This window comes from Sciurus carolinensis, chromosome 2, assembly GCF_902686445.1.
Source record: "Sciurus carolinensis chromosome 2, mSciCar1.2, whole genome shotgun sequence".
Taxonomy (NCBI): domain Eukaryota; kingdom Metazoa; phylum Chordata; class Mammalia; order Rodentia; family Sciuridae; genus Sciurus; species Sciurus carolinensis.
Genome location: NC_062214.1, coordinates 138,150,853 through 138,169,173, shown reverse-complemented (window position 1 = coordinate 138,169,173; position 18,321 = coordinate 138,150,853). Strand labels below are relative to the sequence as shown.

Genomic DNA, 18,321 nt, shown 5'->3' with positions numbered 1-18,321 from the left:
ACTGTACATGTGGGTATAGACAGCAGTCCTTTGGCAGGAAAAAAATAAGTATCTCTTTCATAAAACTTTACAATTCTTTTTTGTTTTTAAAAATCCATGCATCACATTTTGCAATAGGAAAACTTTTAATACGTATCTAATCCAATCGGGCAAATAGTTTATCAGCTTGAGCTCTTGCTCACATTCTCTTGCCCACATTTTATATGTAACTCCTCTAACTGGCTCAACAGTCAATCTTAACAGACAAAAAAATCTCTTCCTAAAAGAGGATATGGCATGAAAATCTTAAAATAGCCACTTTGGTTGTAGGGACCATGAGGTTTACTTTCTGGATCCAGGACTCTGGGCCATAAGTTATCAACCCAACTCAAACTCATTTAAGTTAAAAAAAAAAAAAAAGAGAGAACTTATTGGAAATGTTACTTGGTATCTCCTAGAATTAGAGGTAGAGGGGAAAACCAGATATTCAAAAGGGGTCCAGACTTAACTAAGTATAAATAAATCTTGGCAGCAGAGTCACACTCACAACACAAAAACTCTTCTTTTTTGCTTCTGTATCTCCGTGAATAGAGACTTCCTTCTTTATTATCACTACAGATTGGCTTTTTCCAAATGATCGAAAATGACTGCCTTGATATCTTAGTTTTATATTTTAGGGTTTTAGCCACCCAGAGCAAGACTGACCTTTTGAGTTCCAGTCCCAAAATCCTGGAAAAAAAACTCTGATAAGTCTAGCTTGTATTAGATTAAATGAAATAAAGAAATAGAATACCATTTGAATCCATTTGAGTAAGGTGCTCATCAACCCCTGCCTATAAGCTGTGTCATATTGTACTAATATATTGGTTCCAGTGGTTTAAAAAAAAAAAAAATCTGGGTGTGGCAGTTCTCCACAGATTTGGTGCGGGCCTAACTATTTCATAGATGACTGCTGTTGCATGGATATACTGTGAAAACAAGGCAAAGAAAAAAAAATGGTTCTAGCTTCCCATTTGCTAGCAAAGGCTGCCTACAGTCCCTGAGAATTTCCAGTTAAAACTGTTCATTTGCTGCTGGAAGGCTCAGGGTGGTGGAATGGGGAATGGGGGGGTGGTGATTGCACATAAAAGGAGCCAAGTAGAGAGAAAGGAAGGAGGGCACGTCAACGAAGCATCGCCAAAATGAAACGGAGGACTCTGGACCTCCCAGCTCTTTTCAGATTAAATCCTTATGCTTCTTCCAGCTGCCTCTCTCTTCTCTCCTGCCTTACACCTCTTTTTAATATTTTCTCCCATCACTTTTAAAATGAAGTCCTTGTGTGTTATTTATAAGCCTTCAATGGTCTTCCAGAGAAGCAGTGCTGTACTCAAGGCAGAAGTCTGAAGTAAGGCAGAGTTTCTCCCATTAGAAAAATGCTTGCCTGTGTCTTCTTGTTCTTTTTCTGACAATAAAATAACCTGAGGATTGAAACAGACCAATCTTGAGGACTGTCGAGTCCTTCCACTGTTGTGTACATCCCATCTGCAACATCCATGACAGGTGGCCATCCTGGGATTCTTTACCACATACCAAATTGTAACTGCACTTTTCAGGAAAGCCTGTTCTATCTTTAGATAGTCCTAACTATTAGAAGTACTACTTATTTAAACTCCAGCTGGCCAAAAATCTGTCTTTTCTTGTTCTTTCAACTGTTGGTCCCAGATCTACCTCATGAAAACAAACAGAAAGGTCTAATATCTTTCCTACGTGCTTGCTTTTCAAGAAATCCATCATGTTCATCATGTTACTCCATAAGGCTATTCTTCTCCAGGCTAAGCAAATTTTCTACCTATAACCATTATCTATCATGTAGGATTTCAAGTCCCTCTATTAACCTGACCACTCTATTTTAAAGACTTTACTTTCTTATATGTTCCTCTTAATTTTTCCCACATAACCAGGCATAATCTTTCATATGTGGAAAGATCAGCACAGAAAGAACCAAACTAATCTCCTCTTCCATTATGGATATAAATGGTCTATTCCAGAAAATCACATTTATCTTTTGGGAAGAGCAAACCTATACTTAGTTACTCTCATACTGCAAATTTAAAAATAATTAATTTATAATGAAATTTAAGTGATAAAAAGGATTTAAATTTAACAAGTATCTTGAGGAAATAAGTGTAGATGTGAAAACTTCAGGCATTGGTAGTTAAAATTGGAGTGGATAGGAGTTGGGACAATTCATCAACTCCCATGGCCCTTCAAATCACATGTCTGTGTTACTTCCTATCATAATACTAACACAATCCATTAAGTCAAAAGTAGTGGGCAGATGTTGACTTGGTGGTGCATTCCTATAATCCCAGCAATTTAGGAGGCTGAGGCAGGAGTATCTTGAGTTCAAAGCCAGCTTCAACAACTGAGTGAGGCTCTAAGAAACTTAGCAAGACCCTGTCTCAAAATAGAAATTAAAAAGAGTTGGAGATGTGGCTCAGTGTTTAAGTGCCCCTGGGTTTAATCCCTGGGACCAATTTTTTTTAAAGTGACATAATAAGTCCTTAGCAAGGTGATCGTTTGTTTCTTTCTTTCTTTTATGAAATCCACATACTTAATATAATGCTTAACAATTTGTTATTATATACATACAAAAAGGACTCTGGGGTAGTATTTCCAGAGGCTACCCTACCATGGAGGAGCTGAAAATTTTAAAACTGTAAGACAGATCTCCTCACTGAAGGGTGCTATGTGAGCCAGTGAAAGGAGGAAGAGCAAGAGTTGGGGTTGGGTGGCACAGTGAGTTAGACTGAATAAACTCTTAACTTCTTATTCCAGAAGCATAGATAGAAGCAGAACCAAGTAAAGAGAGTTAAAGTTAATTTTGTGTTAGCAAGGGGAGGATGGTGTTGATCAGAGAAGCTCCCAACCCATGTTAAGTGAATATCCTAAAATAGCGAGTTGTGAAGCTATGCCCCTATTGGTAGCCACTTACGGACTCACCAGGATAACTGATTAATTCAGAAAACAATGCAGAATGTTTTATTTAAATATTTTCAAGTTTAAAATGAAGATATGGCATATGTATGAAGATTCCTGGACAGAGAGATTTAAAATTTTGAATACCAAAATCTAATAAGAAACAAGTAGTGACTTTTAATAAATCCAGTCATAAACATATACCACTCATTGTAGATTTTTTTTCTCTCTCTTTTAAAAAGGCCTGAATCTGTGACCATCGACCTCTCAACATTGATAATGATAGCTGGCCTATGCCCTACAAGACTGCATATCAGCAAGGGAATTTGACAATTCTAACTGGCCCTCCCTGAACTTCTTCAACTTCCATTATCAAAGTTAAAAAATTATGAGTAATTCAGAACAGGTCTGGGAGCACTAGTACCACAGACCAATAGACACAGAGCTTATTATTAAAACTAAAATTGAGTATTTCATTACCTTGATAGCCTCAAAAGAGTTCAGTCTAGTGAATTCAGGTATAGACCTAACTTCCTTAAGTTATCAGGAGGGAGGAAATCCAAGACTGTTGACAACTTGTAGCTACCTGCCACACAACTGAGAAGATAAATTAATTCAAGATTCTTTAGAGTGAGAAGGGTCAATTTCATCTTAAAGGTATACTCACGGTCATAATCAGCAATTTAATTAAGGGATTCCAGTCTCAGTATCATTTATTCATTCTCTGAATATCATAGTGCTAGGAAACATAGAATTCATAGCTTGTTCTCAGAAATTAAAACAAAGGAAAATTTCATGATTTGTAAATAACAGTGAAGACTTTATGATTAGTTGTTTTTTTTTTCAATAAACAAATGTGGAATTACCTATTCCCTAATTCCCTTGTTTATATTAAATCTTTTGTTTTTCTAACAGGTTATTTGGTTTTTACAAGGGAATTTTGCCACCCATCTTAGCCGAAACACCAAAAAGAGCAGTGAAGGTAAGCAGGTATTTCTTTCTACCAAGTGAAAATAGGGTGTAGTAACAGCTTCAGTATTAAAATATCCCACAATAAACAAGGAGAAACTAATATGACTTAAATTAACACTAAAAACTTTAATGCAGAGATTATAGCACAGTTTTTATTATAATTAAACTTGGTTAATCTCTCAAATATGTGCATCAGTTTGTAGATTTTTTTCCAGGTAAATGTACTCCCTTCTAATGAGGAAATATGCAAAAGACACAGTGGTGAGTGAAATTGATATAATCAAACCACAGAAGCCACAAATAGTTGGACCTTTTCTCAAAGCAATTCAGAAATTTTCCTTTGGAGCAATGATTATTAAAGAAAGAGGAGAAGTAGGAAAAACCTTCTTCCCCAAATCATCCCAATCTTATAAAATAGACTATATTTCTTTGTATATGATTCTTCTACAACATATTTATTTGGCATGTCAACTTTATTTTCACCTTTAGTCTCCCCTTAAAGTTCTTCATTCTGGTGCTTACAAAATTGTTATTTCCACTACCCTGACTTCCATTTCTTTAACCACGTAACTGTGGAGGTTTATGTACTACTTGCCAATTGAATATCTGATTGGGATCAGAGCAATGTGCCAAGAGCCTCCTAGGATAAAAAAAAAAAAAAAACTGTATCTGCACATTTTTAATATGTTCTCTCAGACAAAAATTCTGATTACAGTGACTGACTGGCATTGCTCCCTTACCCCCAGCTCTGACATCACCAAATATGGCTTTGTCTTTCAACAAAAATAACATATACAGACTCAAAGACTTCCTTTCCAGCTTTGTGTCATTTACCTTAATGTCATAAAGATTTTTCACATACTCAATTTATAGTCCCAATATTCCTGATGAAAAGCAAGAAAGAACAGCTTAAAAACTTTTACTGAGTAAGTCAAGTGGGCAACTGTGTTAAAAATTATTATGAAATAACTAAACATATATACACAAACATCAAACTTTTAAATTATGTTAAAAGTAATTTTACAAAACTTAATTTGTATAGAGAATTCAGAAAACAAACATTTAAAAATACTTTTTCTATAAATTTGTCCTCTTTGTTGTTATAATTTCGTGATTTTATATTATTACTTCAATACAAATTTCATTACAAGGATCTGAATCTCTATAAAGAATCTGGAAAAAGTTCACCAAAGTACACAAAAGGGCCGAATTGAATTATGAAATGGCTTCACTTGATAAAAGATTGCCTAAGTAAACAAACAGAGCAGAGTTCCTGTTCAAAAGGAAAATCACTTTGTCTCCATGGAGTAATATATTCATTTGTTCAGTATTTTACATGTATAAACAAAGTACATTATAATTTGATATTTTCCTGGAATATTTTTAATACTATGTATTGGAGACATTTTAAACTTTATGATGATTAAAGTTTATCAACACTGAACAATCTTTTACAAGGAAAAAAAGAGTCGAGCTTTACAAAACTGAGTCTCTAGTTTAAAAAAAAAAGAAGCAGTGCTCTGTGCCAGAACAATGGTTAACAGATGAACTTTTGGGCAACTGGATATGGTGTATGTGTCCCAGACATCTTGTTTCAAGTAGATTTTACCTTAAAATTATTGAGACATATGGTAAGTATGTTGGCTTTTTAAGTATAACTTGGAGTTAAGTGTATCTTTGCCAGATGGATAGCACTAGTTTTTCAACACAATTTATAAAAGGATTCATTTTATAGATATTTATCTTAGGATTTGTGAGGAAAGCAATCACCTGATTGTAGTAATTTCATACATCATAAACTGCTTCATTGTATGTCATCAAAGTTTACTTCAGAAAAAAATAATATTCAGATACTGTGTGTGTGTGTGTGTGTGTGTGTATGTGTCTGTGCATGCATGCATGTGTATTTATTCTTTGGGGTGGACACATCAGTTGCAGTTGGTATCATAATCAAAACCAGATAATTTTAAGTTTGTACTTTATTCTTTGAAATTATATTTATCATTAAAATAGTATGATTCACTGATGCTAAATAAACAAAACTCTCCCTTTCTCAATTTAAAATGTAATTAGTATTGCAATTAGAAAGTGAAATGAAGAACTCAGAAGAGCACTGGTCTCTGAGAGACAGGAGGCACTATGTTTTAGGTTCCAGGGTTTAGTATTGAGCTTCACAGGTCCATAAATACCATTATTCCATGTTCAGATTCTCAAGGACTACCTTATATTAACCAAACTCATGAGATATGAATTGTGAAGGTTCTTTGCTAACTATAATATACCTACACTTATGGTGTCTACACATAGTAAATATTCAATTGAATAAATGAAACAGAGAGAGAAAAACAGAAAAAAAATTTATAGAAAGAGAGAGAATCTGTTTACCCAAATCTCCACATCAATTATTCTGAATTTCTGGAGGTCCAGGACTTCTACTTCTAATCAAGATGGAGTAACAGGGAGCAGATTTACTCTCCCACCTGAAACAACAAGACAAAAATGAAAAAAATATATGAAACAACTTTCAAGACACTGGAATCAGACAATGAAGCATAGTAATATCTAAAACAAATTAGATGAGCCCTGTGATGACTACAGCTTATGGCCTTGAGAGTGTTTCCAGGCTCAAGGCAGGGAGGGGAAATAAAAGCAGAGCCCACTGGACTCCCTGGGTGGTGAAAGAGCTGAGAGACTGGGGAGAACAAAGTAACTAGAGCTCACAGGATAGAGAAGGAAGAGCAAGCACTGCAGGAAGACAACTCCTGAGATCTGCAGAAGGTCCCCCACAAGTATTCAGCTGAGTATGACCAGTGCACACCTGTGGGGACACTATCAAGGCTTAGGAAATAACTGTCCAAGAGTTTTAGAAGGACAATGCTTAGCAGCCACACAGGTCTGTACCTGCCAGCCAAACTGGAAAGCATCAAAATTCAAAAGGCATTGAAAGGATACTCAGAAGGAGCTTGCCTCAGAATTAGCCCCAAACTGAGCACTACTCAGATCCCAGTTGCTAAAAGTAAGATTCAAATAGATCAAACTGCATGAAGTGAAAACAAAGGGAAAAGTGGAGAACTGGTTCAGCCAGGCAGAATGTACCAATGTACCCATGTCCCCTGTCCTACCACAGTGTGACTCTTCTCTAGGAAGGACATGGTCAATAAGTCTGGCCAGATCACCAATATTTGCATACTAATATAGCTTACAAACAGCATGATTAATTTTGTATTTGATGTGAGTAGATATGAGTAGTTTCAAAACTCATTAGCCATACATTTGCATGACTTTTGTAGCAACTTTATGTTGACCTTTTGAATTTCATCCCTAGAGTGCAATCTGGTATTTTATATGACTGGGTACTTTTATCAGTCAATACTTTAGCTAATGTTTTGGATGAGATATTATTAAGAAATACCATGAAAGCCATAAAGGAATAGTACTATGTGAACAGGAATTAAAATAACAGCTGATCTATTAGTTCTTAAGGATATAAATCTAGTATAAAGTTTTCTCAGCTTTAAACATATGAGACACATCCAGTAGATATTTCTTGATTGAATGGACAGATAAATCATTGGATGTTTTTAAATGAACATTGATTTCAAATACAATGAATATATTTATATTATTTTACTATTGTTAAAAATTCATTTTGAAAGATTTTAGCTTTTCCTTTCTGGAGATATTGTTTTATTTTTCTATTTTTTTCTAATTAGTTATACATGATGGTAGAATGCATACTTAAATAGACATTGTTTTATTTTGTATTTGGTCAATTAGATTTTGGTTGCAAAGGTAAAAATTATAATAGATTTTTTTTAGTTTTAAGTACTATTTGCTTAATTAGAATATGTGAGGTGTTCATTATTTTTTAATTTAGTACATTAACAATTTATCACTGTGACCTATAGTGTTTCTTTATTCCCAGGAACCTGAATCACTTCATCCTAGTCATTCACCAAAAGTTCCATCAAGACTGCTAATGAGTGCCAATCAAACAGTAGTAGCTTGGTTTTTAATAACCTTCGAGATAGAGAAATAAATGCCTAGAATTGCTCCCCGGGTATAGACTTGGAAATCCTTAAAAGGACCTCTCCCTTGACATCACTTGGGCCCTTAATCCTTGTAATGACAGAAAACCAGAAAGAATACAAACCAGCCAGGAAACAAATGCATCTTTGCACTGAAAGCTAATAAGGTGGTGGAGACTTCTGTGAACTCCACCATCTCCCAGAATTTTCTTTAACTCCATCTTAATGTAGGTCTCTAATGCAGTATTTCCAAAATGTGGGTCATGACCCAGGGGCTATGGAATCATTCTAGAAGATCATTAGATGTAGTGGGTCATAACCAGAAAATTTTTAAAGAAATAGAACAGAAAATAATGCATTATACATTGGAAGTAAATATTGTTTTATGGCAATGTTTTATTTCAATTATAAATCTAAGACCATATGCTCTCCCTTGTGCATGTGTGCATTTGTTTGAGTGTGTGTGTGTGTGTGTTTTGGATAAATATTTTTATGTAGATTTTTGGCAATAAAAGTTCAAAATCTTCTCCCCTAAGGAATTCCAGGTCTTCCAGGTTCTGTGTGACCACCTCAGATATAACAGGAGGCAAGAAGACCTCATCCCCAGCAGCAGGAAAACCCAAGGGCAAACTCTTCGTAAACCACTAACAATCATGTTAGTGAGAAATAAGTATAGTTTAGGCGTGAGAGTGCTCAGAAACTTTGGAGTTAGATTTAACTCAAGGGAAAGCTCAGTTCTTTGCTTCCATATTCAGTGGAACTCATGATTGTATTCTAGCCTCTTGATCTGATGGGTTTGCTGTATGTGTTATATGCAGGAGCACATGCAAAAGGTAGAAGTTATCATGTTTCCTAGACCACAGTATGTTCTCATGCATAGTGCACATAATTAAGTCATCTATGGTTCCTTTGGTAACCTAAATAAATACAGAGAATGGGAACTAAGATTTTCCAAAAGTCTCCTATGTGCCAGACATATCAGGGAATCTTACTTAAATTCTCTTATTAGGACTGGAGATGTAGCTAAGTGATTAAGCATTTGCCTAGTATGTGTAAGGCCTTAGAGTTCAATCCCCAATAGAAACTCTTAAAAGGTATGCTTTGTGTTCTTGAGGGTTAGAAAGGTTAAACAACTCGCCCATGCTTTCATAGCTAGGTGGCACAACTAGAATGTAAATCCAGCACTGCTCACCTTCCACCAATGTGATTGTCAAAGTGATGATAATAAAATGGAGGAAAAATAAATTATCTTTAAAACCTAAGGTGATAATCCTTTTCCTTCCATAGTTAATGATTTCTAGTGCACATCTCATCCAACAGTGGTCTCCATGAATGCTGTCTAACACCAGGATACTTTCAGGATTATCACCATCCAGTAGAGCATGAAATCAAAAAGACAGAGGTCTCTCTGTTTACTGTTGCATTCCCAGTACCTAGAATGGAAGGAATCTAGTCAATATTCATTAGATGAGTGAATGAATGAATACCTGTTTCAGAAAAGTCCAGATCTGTAGTTAATATAAAGGACCATAGCACAAAAGTAATTCCTGAGTCTCTAAAAGAAATTAAAATTAATCTTGTGGTATAATGACTTTGGGACTGCCCAAAGATACATTAAGAACCTTGTCTAGGGCTGAGGAGATAGCTCAGCTGGTAGAGTGCTTGCCTCGAAAGCACAAGGCCCTGAGTTCAATCCCCAGTACTGAAAAAAAAAAAAAAAAAAAAAAAAAGAACCTTGTCTATAAAGCACCACCTCCTTCTAACAACGAAGCATTATTTGGCCCCCAAAATCTCTATTTTTTATTGTCCCATTTTACTAGGCTATGAAGTAATAAAGTAGAAAACATTTGATTTCCCTTGCAGTTTCTTAGGTCTTAAGAATGCAACTTAACAGGACCTAAGAACATATACATTATCAGTGATGTTGGAGCTACTTGAATGAGTTCCCAGGAGCAAAACATCATGACCAGGAGATGGGCATATAGTTCAGTAGGTAGAGTGTGTGCCTAGCATGGGCAAGGCCCTGGGTTCAAACCCCAGCACCACACACATAATAATAATAATAATAATAATAATAATAATAATAATAATAATAATGTTTAATCAAGTTTTTTACCAGGCTATAGAAAGGGGAAGGATTAGATTTGCCTCTTAGGATTCCATTCTTGTTTGAAGAGAAAATTTTAGTAATCATCTTCTGAAGAAATGAATAGTATCTTGATCATCCTCATCATCCTCATCACCATGATAATCATCTCCATCATCATCATCTTCTTCATCAGATTTTAAAATAAGGAATAAGCAGCTCTCTCATCTCATGAAACAGTACAGAGACACAGCAGTATAATATAAAGTCTGAGAAGTGAATGTCTTTTACAAGCGTGTTAGAAAATTGGACATTTGCTGGGAACACAGTTCATAGAGAAAACATAGGAGACCAAGAGTCCAGGTCTCTGTGCCTATAATTTTGAATCACTGCCATAAAAAAGAAGTCTATTGATGTCTGGGGAAACTGAAAATGGTCATGGTAAATGGAAGTTGTATGGTTCATTTACTGCTATAAAGGATTCCATCAGCTCTTCTGTAGGTTATTATAACTGCATTTGAAAAATGTGAATGTTAAAATAAGATCCAATAGCAACTGCCTGAAACAGGATTAAAAACTGTTAGATGGTTTATCATTTTCTAAAATACTGGTTAATATAACGATTTAGCAAAGAATTTTTAGTCAATTAAAGAGTTTGTTGCAGGAAATTGTCATAAATCTCTGGGCTTGGTTTTGTTTCACAGTTTTTCACCTTTGAGCAGTACAAGAAATTGCTAGGATATGTGTCACTGTCACCAGCATTGGTAAGTGAGAGTATTTATTATACTTAAGTGTGTGTGTTATTTCATAAAGTGAAATCTAGAAACAAAAACCCTTTTGATTCCCCAAGCCCCGCTACTAAAATATGAATTCGAGTTATTCAATGTTCAGCTACTTGTTGAAAGCCATCTTCCTAATAACTCACAATTTGACTATTTTATAGCTCCCAGTGATGAATTTATGATAATAATAATGATATGCCTGGAAGGACCTATGTGAGATATGGTCAAGAATATAAAATAAAGAGTACATTTATCAAAGGCTCTTTTAAAACCAAACATGCATATGTTTACATATATACTACACATATCTATTTATGCAAAAGTCAGTATGCCTGAGATTATTTCCTAAAAGGTCACTATTCCAGCTATTGCTCAAACTGTAGTCAATATAGGACTTAAAGTCACTCAGGATAAATCACTCTGTGATCAGGCACAGATTAAAGAGCCTTTTATAGAAATAACTATAAACAACTTAGCCAGGGAGAATAGTGATTTTATAACAACAAAACTTGAATGTAACATGAAATTCACTTGATTTGGACATTTCCCTGTGCCACTCTTCTCCATCTTGGTGACTTTGCTGCTTTTTTTAAGTGAGTTAAATTATATTAGCCAAATGTGTGTGCACCAGGAGCTCCAGAGAGAGCAAATGCACTAATCTCTCCCTCCGAATCTGAAAAAGAAAGCAAAATTAAGTACATCGTTGCTCCAATTGGCAATGTACACTCTAGTCTTTAGGAAAATTCCCACTTGCCCACTGAAATGTGCCTCAAAACTCAACAGAAGAGGCAGTGTTCTGAGGTTCCACTCTTTAATTGTAGATGTTCCTTTAATTGTGATGAACTTAAATCAGACAAGCCCACCATAAGGTGAAAATATAGTAAGTAAAAAAGCATTTAGGGGTTGGGATATAGCTCAATTGGTAGAGTGCTTGCATTGCATGCACAAGGCCCTGGGTTCAATACCCAGTACCACCAAAAAAAATGCATTTACTATAACTAACTTACCAATTGCCATAGCTTAAAAACAAAGTACGCCATAGAACATTGGTCGTTTACCTTCTTAATGATATAACTGACTGGGAGCCGCAGCTCATTGTCACCACCCAGCATCATGAGAGAGTATAGTACTGCATGTTGCTAGTCTGAGAAAAGATCAACATTCAAAATATGGAATATGTATCATTTTTTAACAAAAGTAAAAAATTATGGATTGAACCGTTATCAGGGGATGGTCTATACTTGTAAAGGTTTCAGAATATTTACTCCACCAAATAGACCATCCAAGAAGAAATTTCTGTTACTTTAAAAATTATACCTGCTCCTTTTCTAGAAGGGATCTCATTAAGAAATTTAAAGCTATTGCTTTTTGTTAACACCAAGAAATTTCCTCTCCAAACGCCTGCCTGAACAAGGTGGCTGCGAAGGAGCCTGGAAAGGAATAGTCATGCCATGAATCCCAAAATTATATCAAGATTTTGTTTTTAATCCCTCAGTGTCTTCCCTTAATGTCATTTTTGGCATTGGAAACATGTTGGCAAAAAGAGGATTAAAGACTTCCTAGCAAAAGACAATAAAATATGGCCTCCAGAGGGCCAGCTGGTTTTATTGTGTTGAGCATCAGTACCACGTGAGAGACTGCAGGTCTTTGACTTGAGAATTGAAACAGTAAAGCAGTTAACCACTCCAGCTTCTATAACAGAATGCATGCAAAGTAAACTGTATACAGTTCTTTTTTCTTGAACTCATTTATTCTAGTTGTTTTTATATACAAATAGGCACTTAGCTGTGAAATATGCCCTGGTGCTCCCATGAAAAACCTAGGAAACTGGGAACCCAACAGTAAACCCAAGTCTCTGCAGAAACCTAAGTAATATGATCTGCTGATATCTGATCAATTCTTTTGACAAGGGACTGCTGAACACTAGTTTTGACAGCAAATGTAGCTGAGCATTATATAAGAACCAAAAAGTGATTTACTTGGAAGATTGCATATAGTAAGTAATAAAAACCTGAACATCTGGATTTTAGCTTTTCCAGTCAGAAGAGTTTGGGACTGGTGTTTTTCCCCTGCTTTTGGCTTCCATGATGGAAGTTTGAGATAAATGAATAAAATATTTGGTCAGGTAACCTATACAAATTATGCTTAAAATTGTAATGAAGTGGGATAAAAGGAAAACATCATTAGTTATGCCTTCTCTCCTAGAATCTGTATGCAATACCAATCTTCCTCTCTTTTTATATGCAATAAGACAATGGTGTTTGGAAAGCACTTTCAAAGACCTTGTGCACAGTGTTTTGACCCACATAATAACTTTCTGAGGTAGGAAAATTAGATATTATTATCTTCATTTTATGGATGAGAAAACTGGCTAATCAAAGGTCCAGTGATTCATACGCAGCCCCGGTCAGCACACATGGTGTCTTTGTGTGAATTATGAAAAGGCGGCTCTACCTCCTGACTGATATCTCTCCAGGGTCTGGCTTGGCAAGTGGGGTATAGCCTCCATGCACCCCATGACTGAGCACTTTTGTCTGTGTAAAAACTACTGTCTGTGGAAGTTCTGATCCTACAGCCAACGTATGGCAAAACCAAATCCTAAACCTGCCCTCTCAGGTCTGTATCCAGCCCTTGTTCTACCCTACCTACCCCTCTAAGATTAAAGAACATTCCTTTCTCCCTTCTCTCTTTTTCTCTTCTAATTTGAAGATATTAGAGTCCCGTAATAAGAGTATCTGTTCTTTACTCTTCACTAGTTTTACTCTTCTGTTGTATACAGTGCTACTTCTTCTCCTGGAAGTAGAGATTCTGCAGCAAATAATACTTTTTTCTGGCATCTGTTTTGGAGACTAGAGGATTTGCTTGATTTTGTTTCTAAATTTTGTTTGTGTTTTTATTTTATGTGGGGTGTGTTTTAATTGTCATGGTTATTTTTGATACAGATTTTCTGGAAAACCCTTAACATTAATTATACTTGGAAGAAAATTCCATAAAGTTATTCTTTTCTATTGCTGGAATTTTTTTTATTTGTTCTAATTAGTTATATATGACAGTAGAATACATTTTGATACATCATACATAAATGGAGTATAACTTCTCATTCTTCTGGTTGTACCTGATGTAGAATCACACTGGTCATGTAATCATACATGGACATAGAGTAATAATGTCCAATTCATTCTTCTATCCTTCCTATCCCCATACCCCCTCCCCTCCCTTCACTACCCTCTGCCTAAGCCAAAGTACCTCTATTTTAATACACAGCAATTAAGAGCCCGACATACATTTTTTGATAAATGTTCTAGATTTTAGTTGAGCCCTTTAGAACAACTTAGCCCTTTCTGATCTTAGCTTTTATTCCTCAGTTTTTAAGTCCAGAAACATAGGGCAATCATTAGTTTTATTTTGTTTTAAGTAGAGAACATGAATAAAAATTAATTTTTGTTAACAGTCTGGAATAGTGACTCTGGAACATGACTATATATTTGAATGTTTCTAGCTACTCTGGAATTTAGCTTTTTATAAACATTTTATTTGTGGTTCTGCTCCTTGGATTTCTTCATATGCTCAATAAATGTATTTTAGCAATGTTAAAAAACTGAAGCTCTCCTTTTACAATTTAAACTCTCTTTAACTGTTATATGTGCAGATGTTTTTAGTATCCACCTTAAATCAGTAAAACAACCTTGCCTTTTGTTAAAGGAAAAAGTCATTGTTGATGGGGCTTTGACATTTTATTTTGAAATTGTTAGGATGTGGTTTGTGGCTTCTGTAATTTCTTCTTCATGAATTGTCAGCATCTAATCAAGAACTAAAGCTGTTTAGTAATGGTATATGGTGCACTTACATAGATTTCTCCATTCTCATCATAACATTCGGCTGCACAGTGTAATGAATAGGATACCTAACCTAGTATACAGGATAACTTGTTTTAAAAAATTGATGGATTTAATTTTTCTAGACATTTGCCATTGCTGGATTGGGATCTGGACTAACAGAAGCCATCGTGGTTAACCCTTTTGAGGTAGTAAAAGTTGGCTTGCAAGCCAATCGGAACACATTCACAGAGGTAACCATTTAATGTTTACATACTATTAAGAAATGTAAAATTTTATTTTTAAGTATATATATAAAATTATGGGTCCACCCCTTACCCACTTATTACAACCATAGTGAATCATTGTTAAGGAAGCAGTATATGGAAAAGTCAAATATCTTCTACAAGGAAGTGTTAACAAAATGCACTAAGATCTGATAGACAAACACATGTTTATATGTTTTTATTTTAGAGTTCTAATGTACTCTATAATGTAATCTACAATGACTTCTTTGGAAATGTTTTTCTGACATTTGGAAAAACTTCTCTTTCATATCACACTAGAATATACTAAAGTAAAACCATTGAGGTGATAATATGATTGTGCTTTTAAAAATTGAAGTCATTCTTCAGAATTACCTTACTCCTTTCCCCATTCCACCCACCGCCCTCACCAAAAGATTCTGATAATCTGTCAAAGTTGTCATTTGGTTAAATCTGAGTGAGCAACTTACTAAGTCTGTGCAGATGTCACCACCTGAACAATGATGGGTCTTAACATTTAATCATTGGTACATGATGTTCCAAGTAAACAGTTTCCTTTGGTGTGTGCTGCCTTTGCTTCCTTCTAGTTGCCTAATAATTTCCTTTAAAAAACCAAGTCCAACTGTTCTTGATTTGTTCTTTTGGTGCGAGGCACTAAGTGAGGGAAAACAAGGGAATTGGCATTCCGTGTTCTTTCTTAACATTTTAATTTATTTCCACAACTGGGTAGCATGTGGCATAAATTGGTTTGGAGTATCTGCTAACCTGGATTTTTCTGTAGAAAAATTTTCCTGCCTACTACTTAAACATCTGCTAATGGGTGGAGACCCCTTTACCCCCAACCCACTTCCTGCCTGCTGATACTGCCTTAGAGCTTCCTGACAGCTTCTTGGGCAGGGGTGTAGGGAAGAAAGGGGCCCTACTCACCTGTAACTGCCAAGGCCTAGGCTGGGGAAGTTGGGGCAGGGTTGGGCTGCTATAGCAGATGGTATCTACTTAGAGGAAGTCAATCCTAATTCAAGGAGATTTTTTTTTAAGTTTCAAAATGTTAATCAAACCTTAGAAAAGTTGAAAATCTCAGTATACCCCTAGTTTTTGTTTATGTTCTACTAGCTCTATATTCATTCTTGAATGATGAGAAAATATGATGAGATATAGGAAGAAAATAAAGAAATGCTTTTCAGATGTCCCATCAATATGGAGCATTTAAAACAGTTTCCATGGAATCTTTGGAAGGAAAACTTGGTTTATTAGATTGAGAAAATTACCTGCAAGAAGAAAATTTTGGAGATTTCCCATCCAGTCCCTATTTTACCCATTGTCCTGGAGTAGCAATGAGTGAGAAAAGGCATAAACAGGTCTTCAGTTGCAGTGTTTTTTTTTTTTCCTCACCTAGGTAGCTGCAGGGATGCAAAAGGAGAGAGCACCAAGGAACCCTCATAACAATTAAAATAATAAATTTTCACAACATGTGTGCTCATGCCTAATGTTCTTTTTCTCTCCTCTGCTCCCAAGGAAGTTCTACACTGAGCCCAAGTAAGAGCTGCTAATGTTGCATATGCTAGCACCTTGCTAGAACATGATAAACACCATGCCAACTGGACAAAAATTATTGCAAGTGTATATGTTCCCAGTTCATTTACACAAGTACAATCTATGTAGATCATTTATGTATTTCAGTCCATTTATAAGCAGGGGAGAGAGGGAGCTTGCTTGGGGTAATTTCTTTTGTAGAATCCACTTAGCTGTGCACTGTTAGATATTTTCTCAGAATGAAATCTATTACATACATTATAAAATATTTTTAATATTACTTCAACTAACCAGAACTTAGCAAAATTTTGATAACATAGATCATACATGTCAGTGTTTATTTATGGCAACTATCAGAATTCAGTAGCTGAACTGAGGTTTTGTTTTCGTATGGTACTTCATAGGCAGTAGAGATCAAACTGAAAAAATAGCAGAGAGTGGTTACCCAATATAAAGAATGGAACTATGCCTACTGCAAAAAAATGTTTGAAAGAAAGAGGTAACAGGATAAGAATAGAACATTTCAATCTAGTTGTTTAAAAAATACTTTCAGGTCATTTTGCTACTGTTTCATAGGTCTTTTGTCCAGGACCCATTAATGCCCAAAGCCTTCTTCCATTGACTAGTGCTTTCTTTTATCCAAAAAGGGGGTACCCTTTGGGAATCTTTACCTATGCTGATTTAATTCACATATGAAGTGTGCTTACTTCAGCATTTTTATAACCAAGAATAGTTATGTTTCCTTCATTCTAAGGCTTTGTAGATAAGAATGGAGGAAGGAAGGACTGTATAGAGGGAAAGGAGGGGTGGGAGGGATGGGGGGAGAAGGGAAAAAATAACAGAATGAATCAAACAACATTAACCTATGTAAATTTATGATTACACAAATGGTATGCCTTTACTCCATGTACAAACAGAGAAACAACATGTATCCCATTTGTTTACAATAAAAATTTAAAAAAAAAGAGAGACAGAAGGAGCAGGAAGAAGATAAAGAACAGGAAGAAAGACATTAATTTAGTGCCCATTGCACTTAAAGACTCTAATTCTTTTTTTTAAAATCCAGTGATAAAGGTAATGCATATTTAAGTTAGAAAACACCAAAAATCTATATTTTTCTCTACATACATGTGAATGTGTAAAAGTCGAAAAGTGATCTAGACTCTAGAGCAGTGCTGGTTCAGTAGAAATAAAATGTTCACCACCTTTTCTATTAGCTAGAGGAAAAAGTGAAAAGAGAGGTGAAATTAATTTGATAATGTATTTTACTTCACTCAATATATCCAAAATATTTTTTCTTTAAGAATTTAGCATTTAGAACAATTTTAGATTTGTGGCAAAATTGAAAAAAGGTACAGAAATTTCTCACAAACCCTTTTCCCCTACACATCCATAGTTTTCCCCAATGTCATTATCCAACCGTGGTACATTTGGTACAATTGATAAACCTACATTAACACCATTATCACCCAAAACCTATAGTTTACATTAAGGTTCACTGTTGGCATTTTATAGGTTTGGGCAAATTAATGACATGTAGCCACCATTTAAGTATCATGCAAAATGGTTTCACTCCTAAAATTCTCTATGCTGCACATATTCACCCCTTTCTCCCAACCCCTTAATCTCAGGCAACCACTCATCTTTTTTATAATCTCCTTAATTTTCATTTCAACATGTAATCAGTATGAAACTATGAGACTTTTTCTATGCCAGAATTTTGAATTTAGTATGTACTTTATGCTTACAGCATATCTCAACTAGGATATTTCAAGTGCTTAATAGCAACACATAGGTAGTGACTTCCATATATGACAGTTTAAGGAATTCATACTAAATTTCTAACTATAGTCACCTCTGAGGAGGAGATTGGAATGGTGAGGGAAGGTAAGAGTTTAAGGC

General features: G+C 35.3%; 1 protein-coding gene across 7 annotated transcripts in view; it reads left to right on the top strand.

The window, feature by feature from the left end:
• Slc25a21 (solute carrier family 25 member 21) overlaps nt 1–18,321 on the top strand; it is a 474,768-nt gene that overhangs the window by 418,114 nt on the left and 38,333 nt on the right. For 6 of the 7 annotated variants that reach the window (XM_047540312.1, XM_047540307.1, XM_047540309.1 and 3 more), the window contains 3 exons: nt 3,853–3,919; nt 10,728–10,787; nt 14,767–14,874. In XM_047540312.1, the coding sequence (XP_047396268.1) occupies nt 3,853–3,919; nt 10,728–10,787; nt 14,767–14,874 (235 nt within the window). The remainder of the gene's footprint in view (nt 1–3,852; nt 3,920–10,727; nt 10,788–14,766; nt 14,875–18,321) is intronic. The other variant, XM_047540310.1, reaches the window with a different exon arrangement.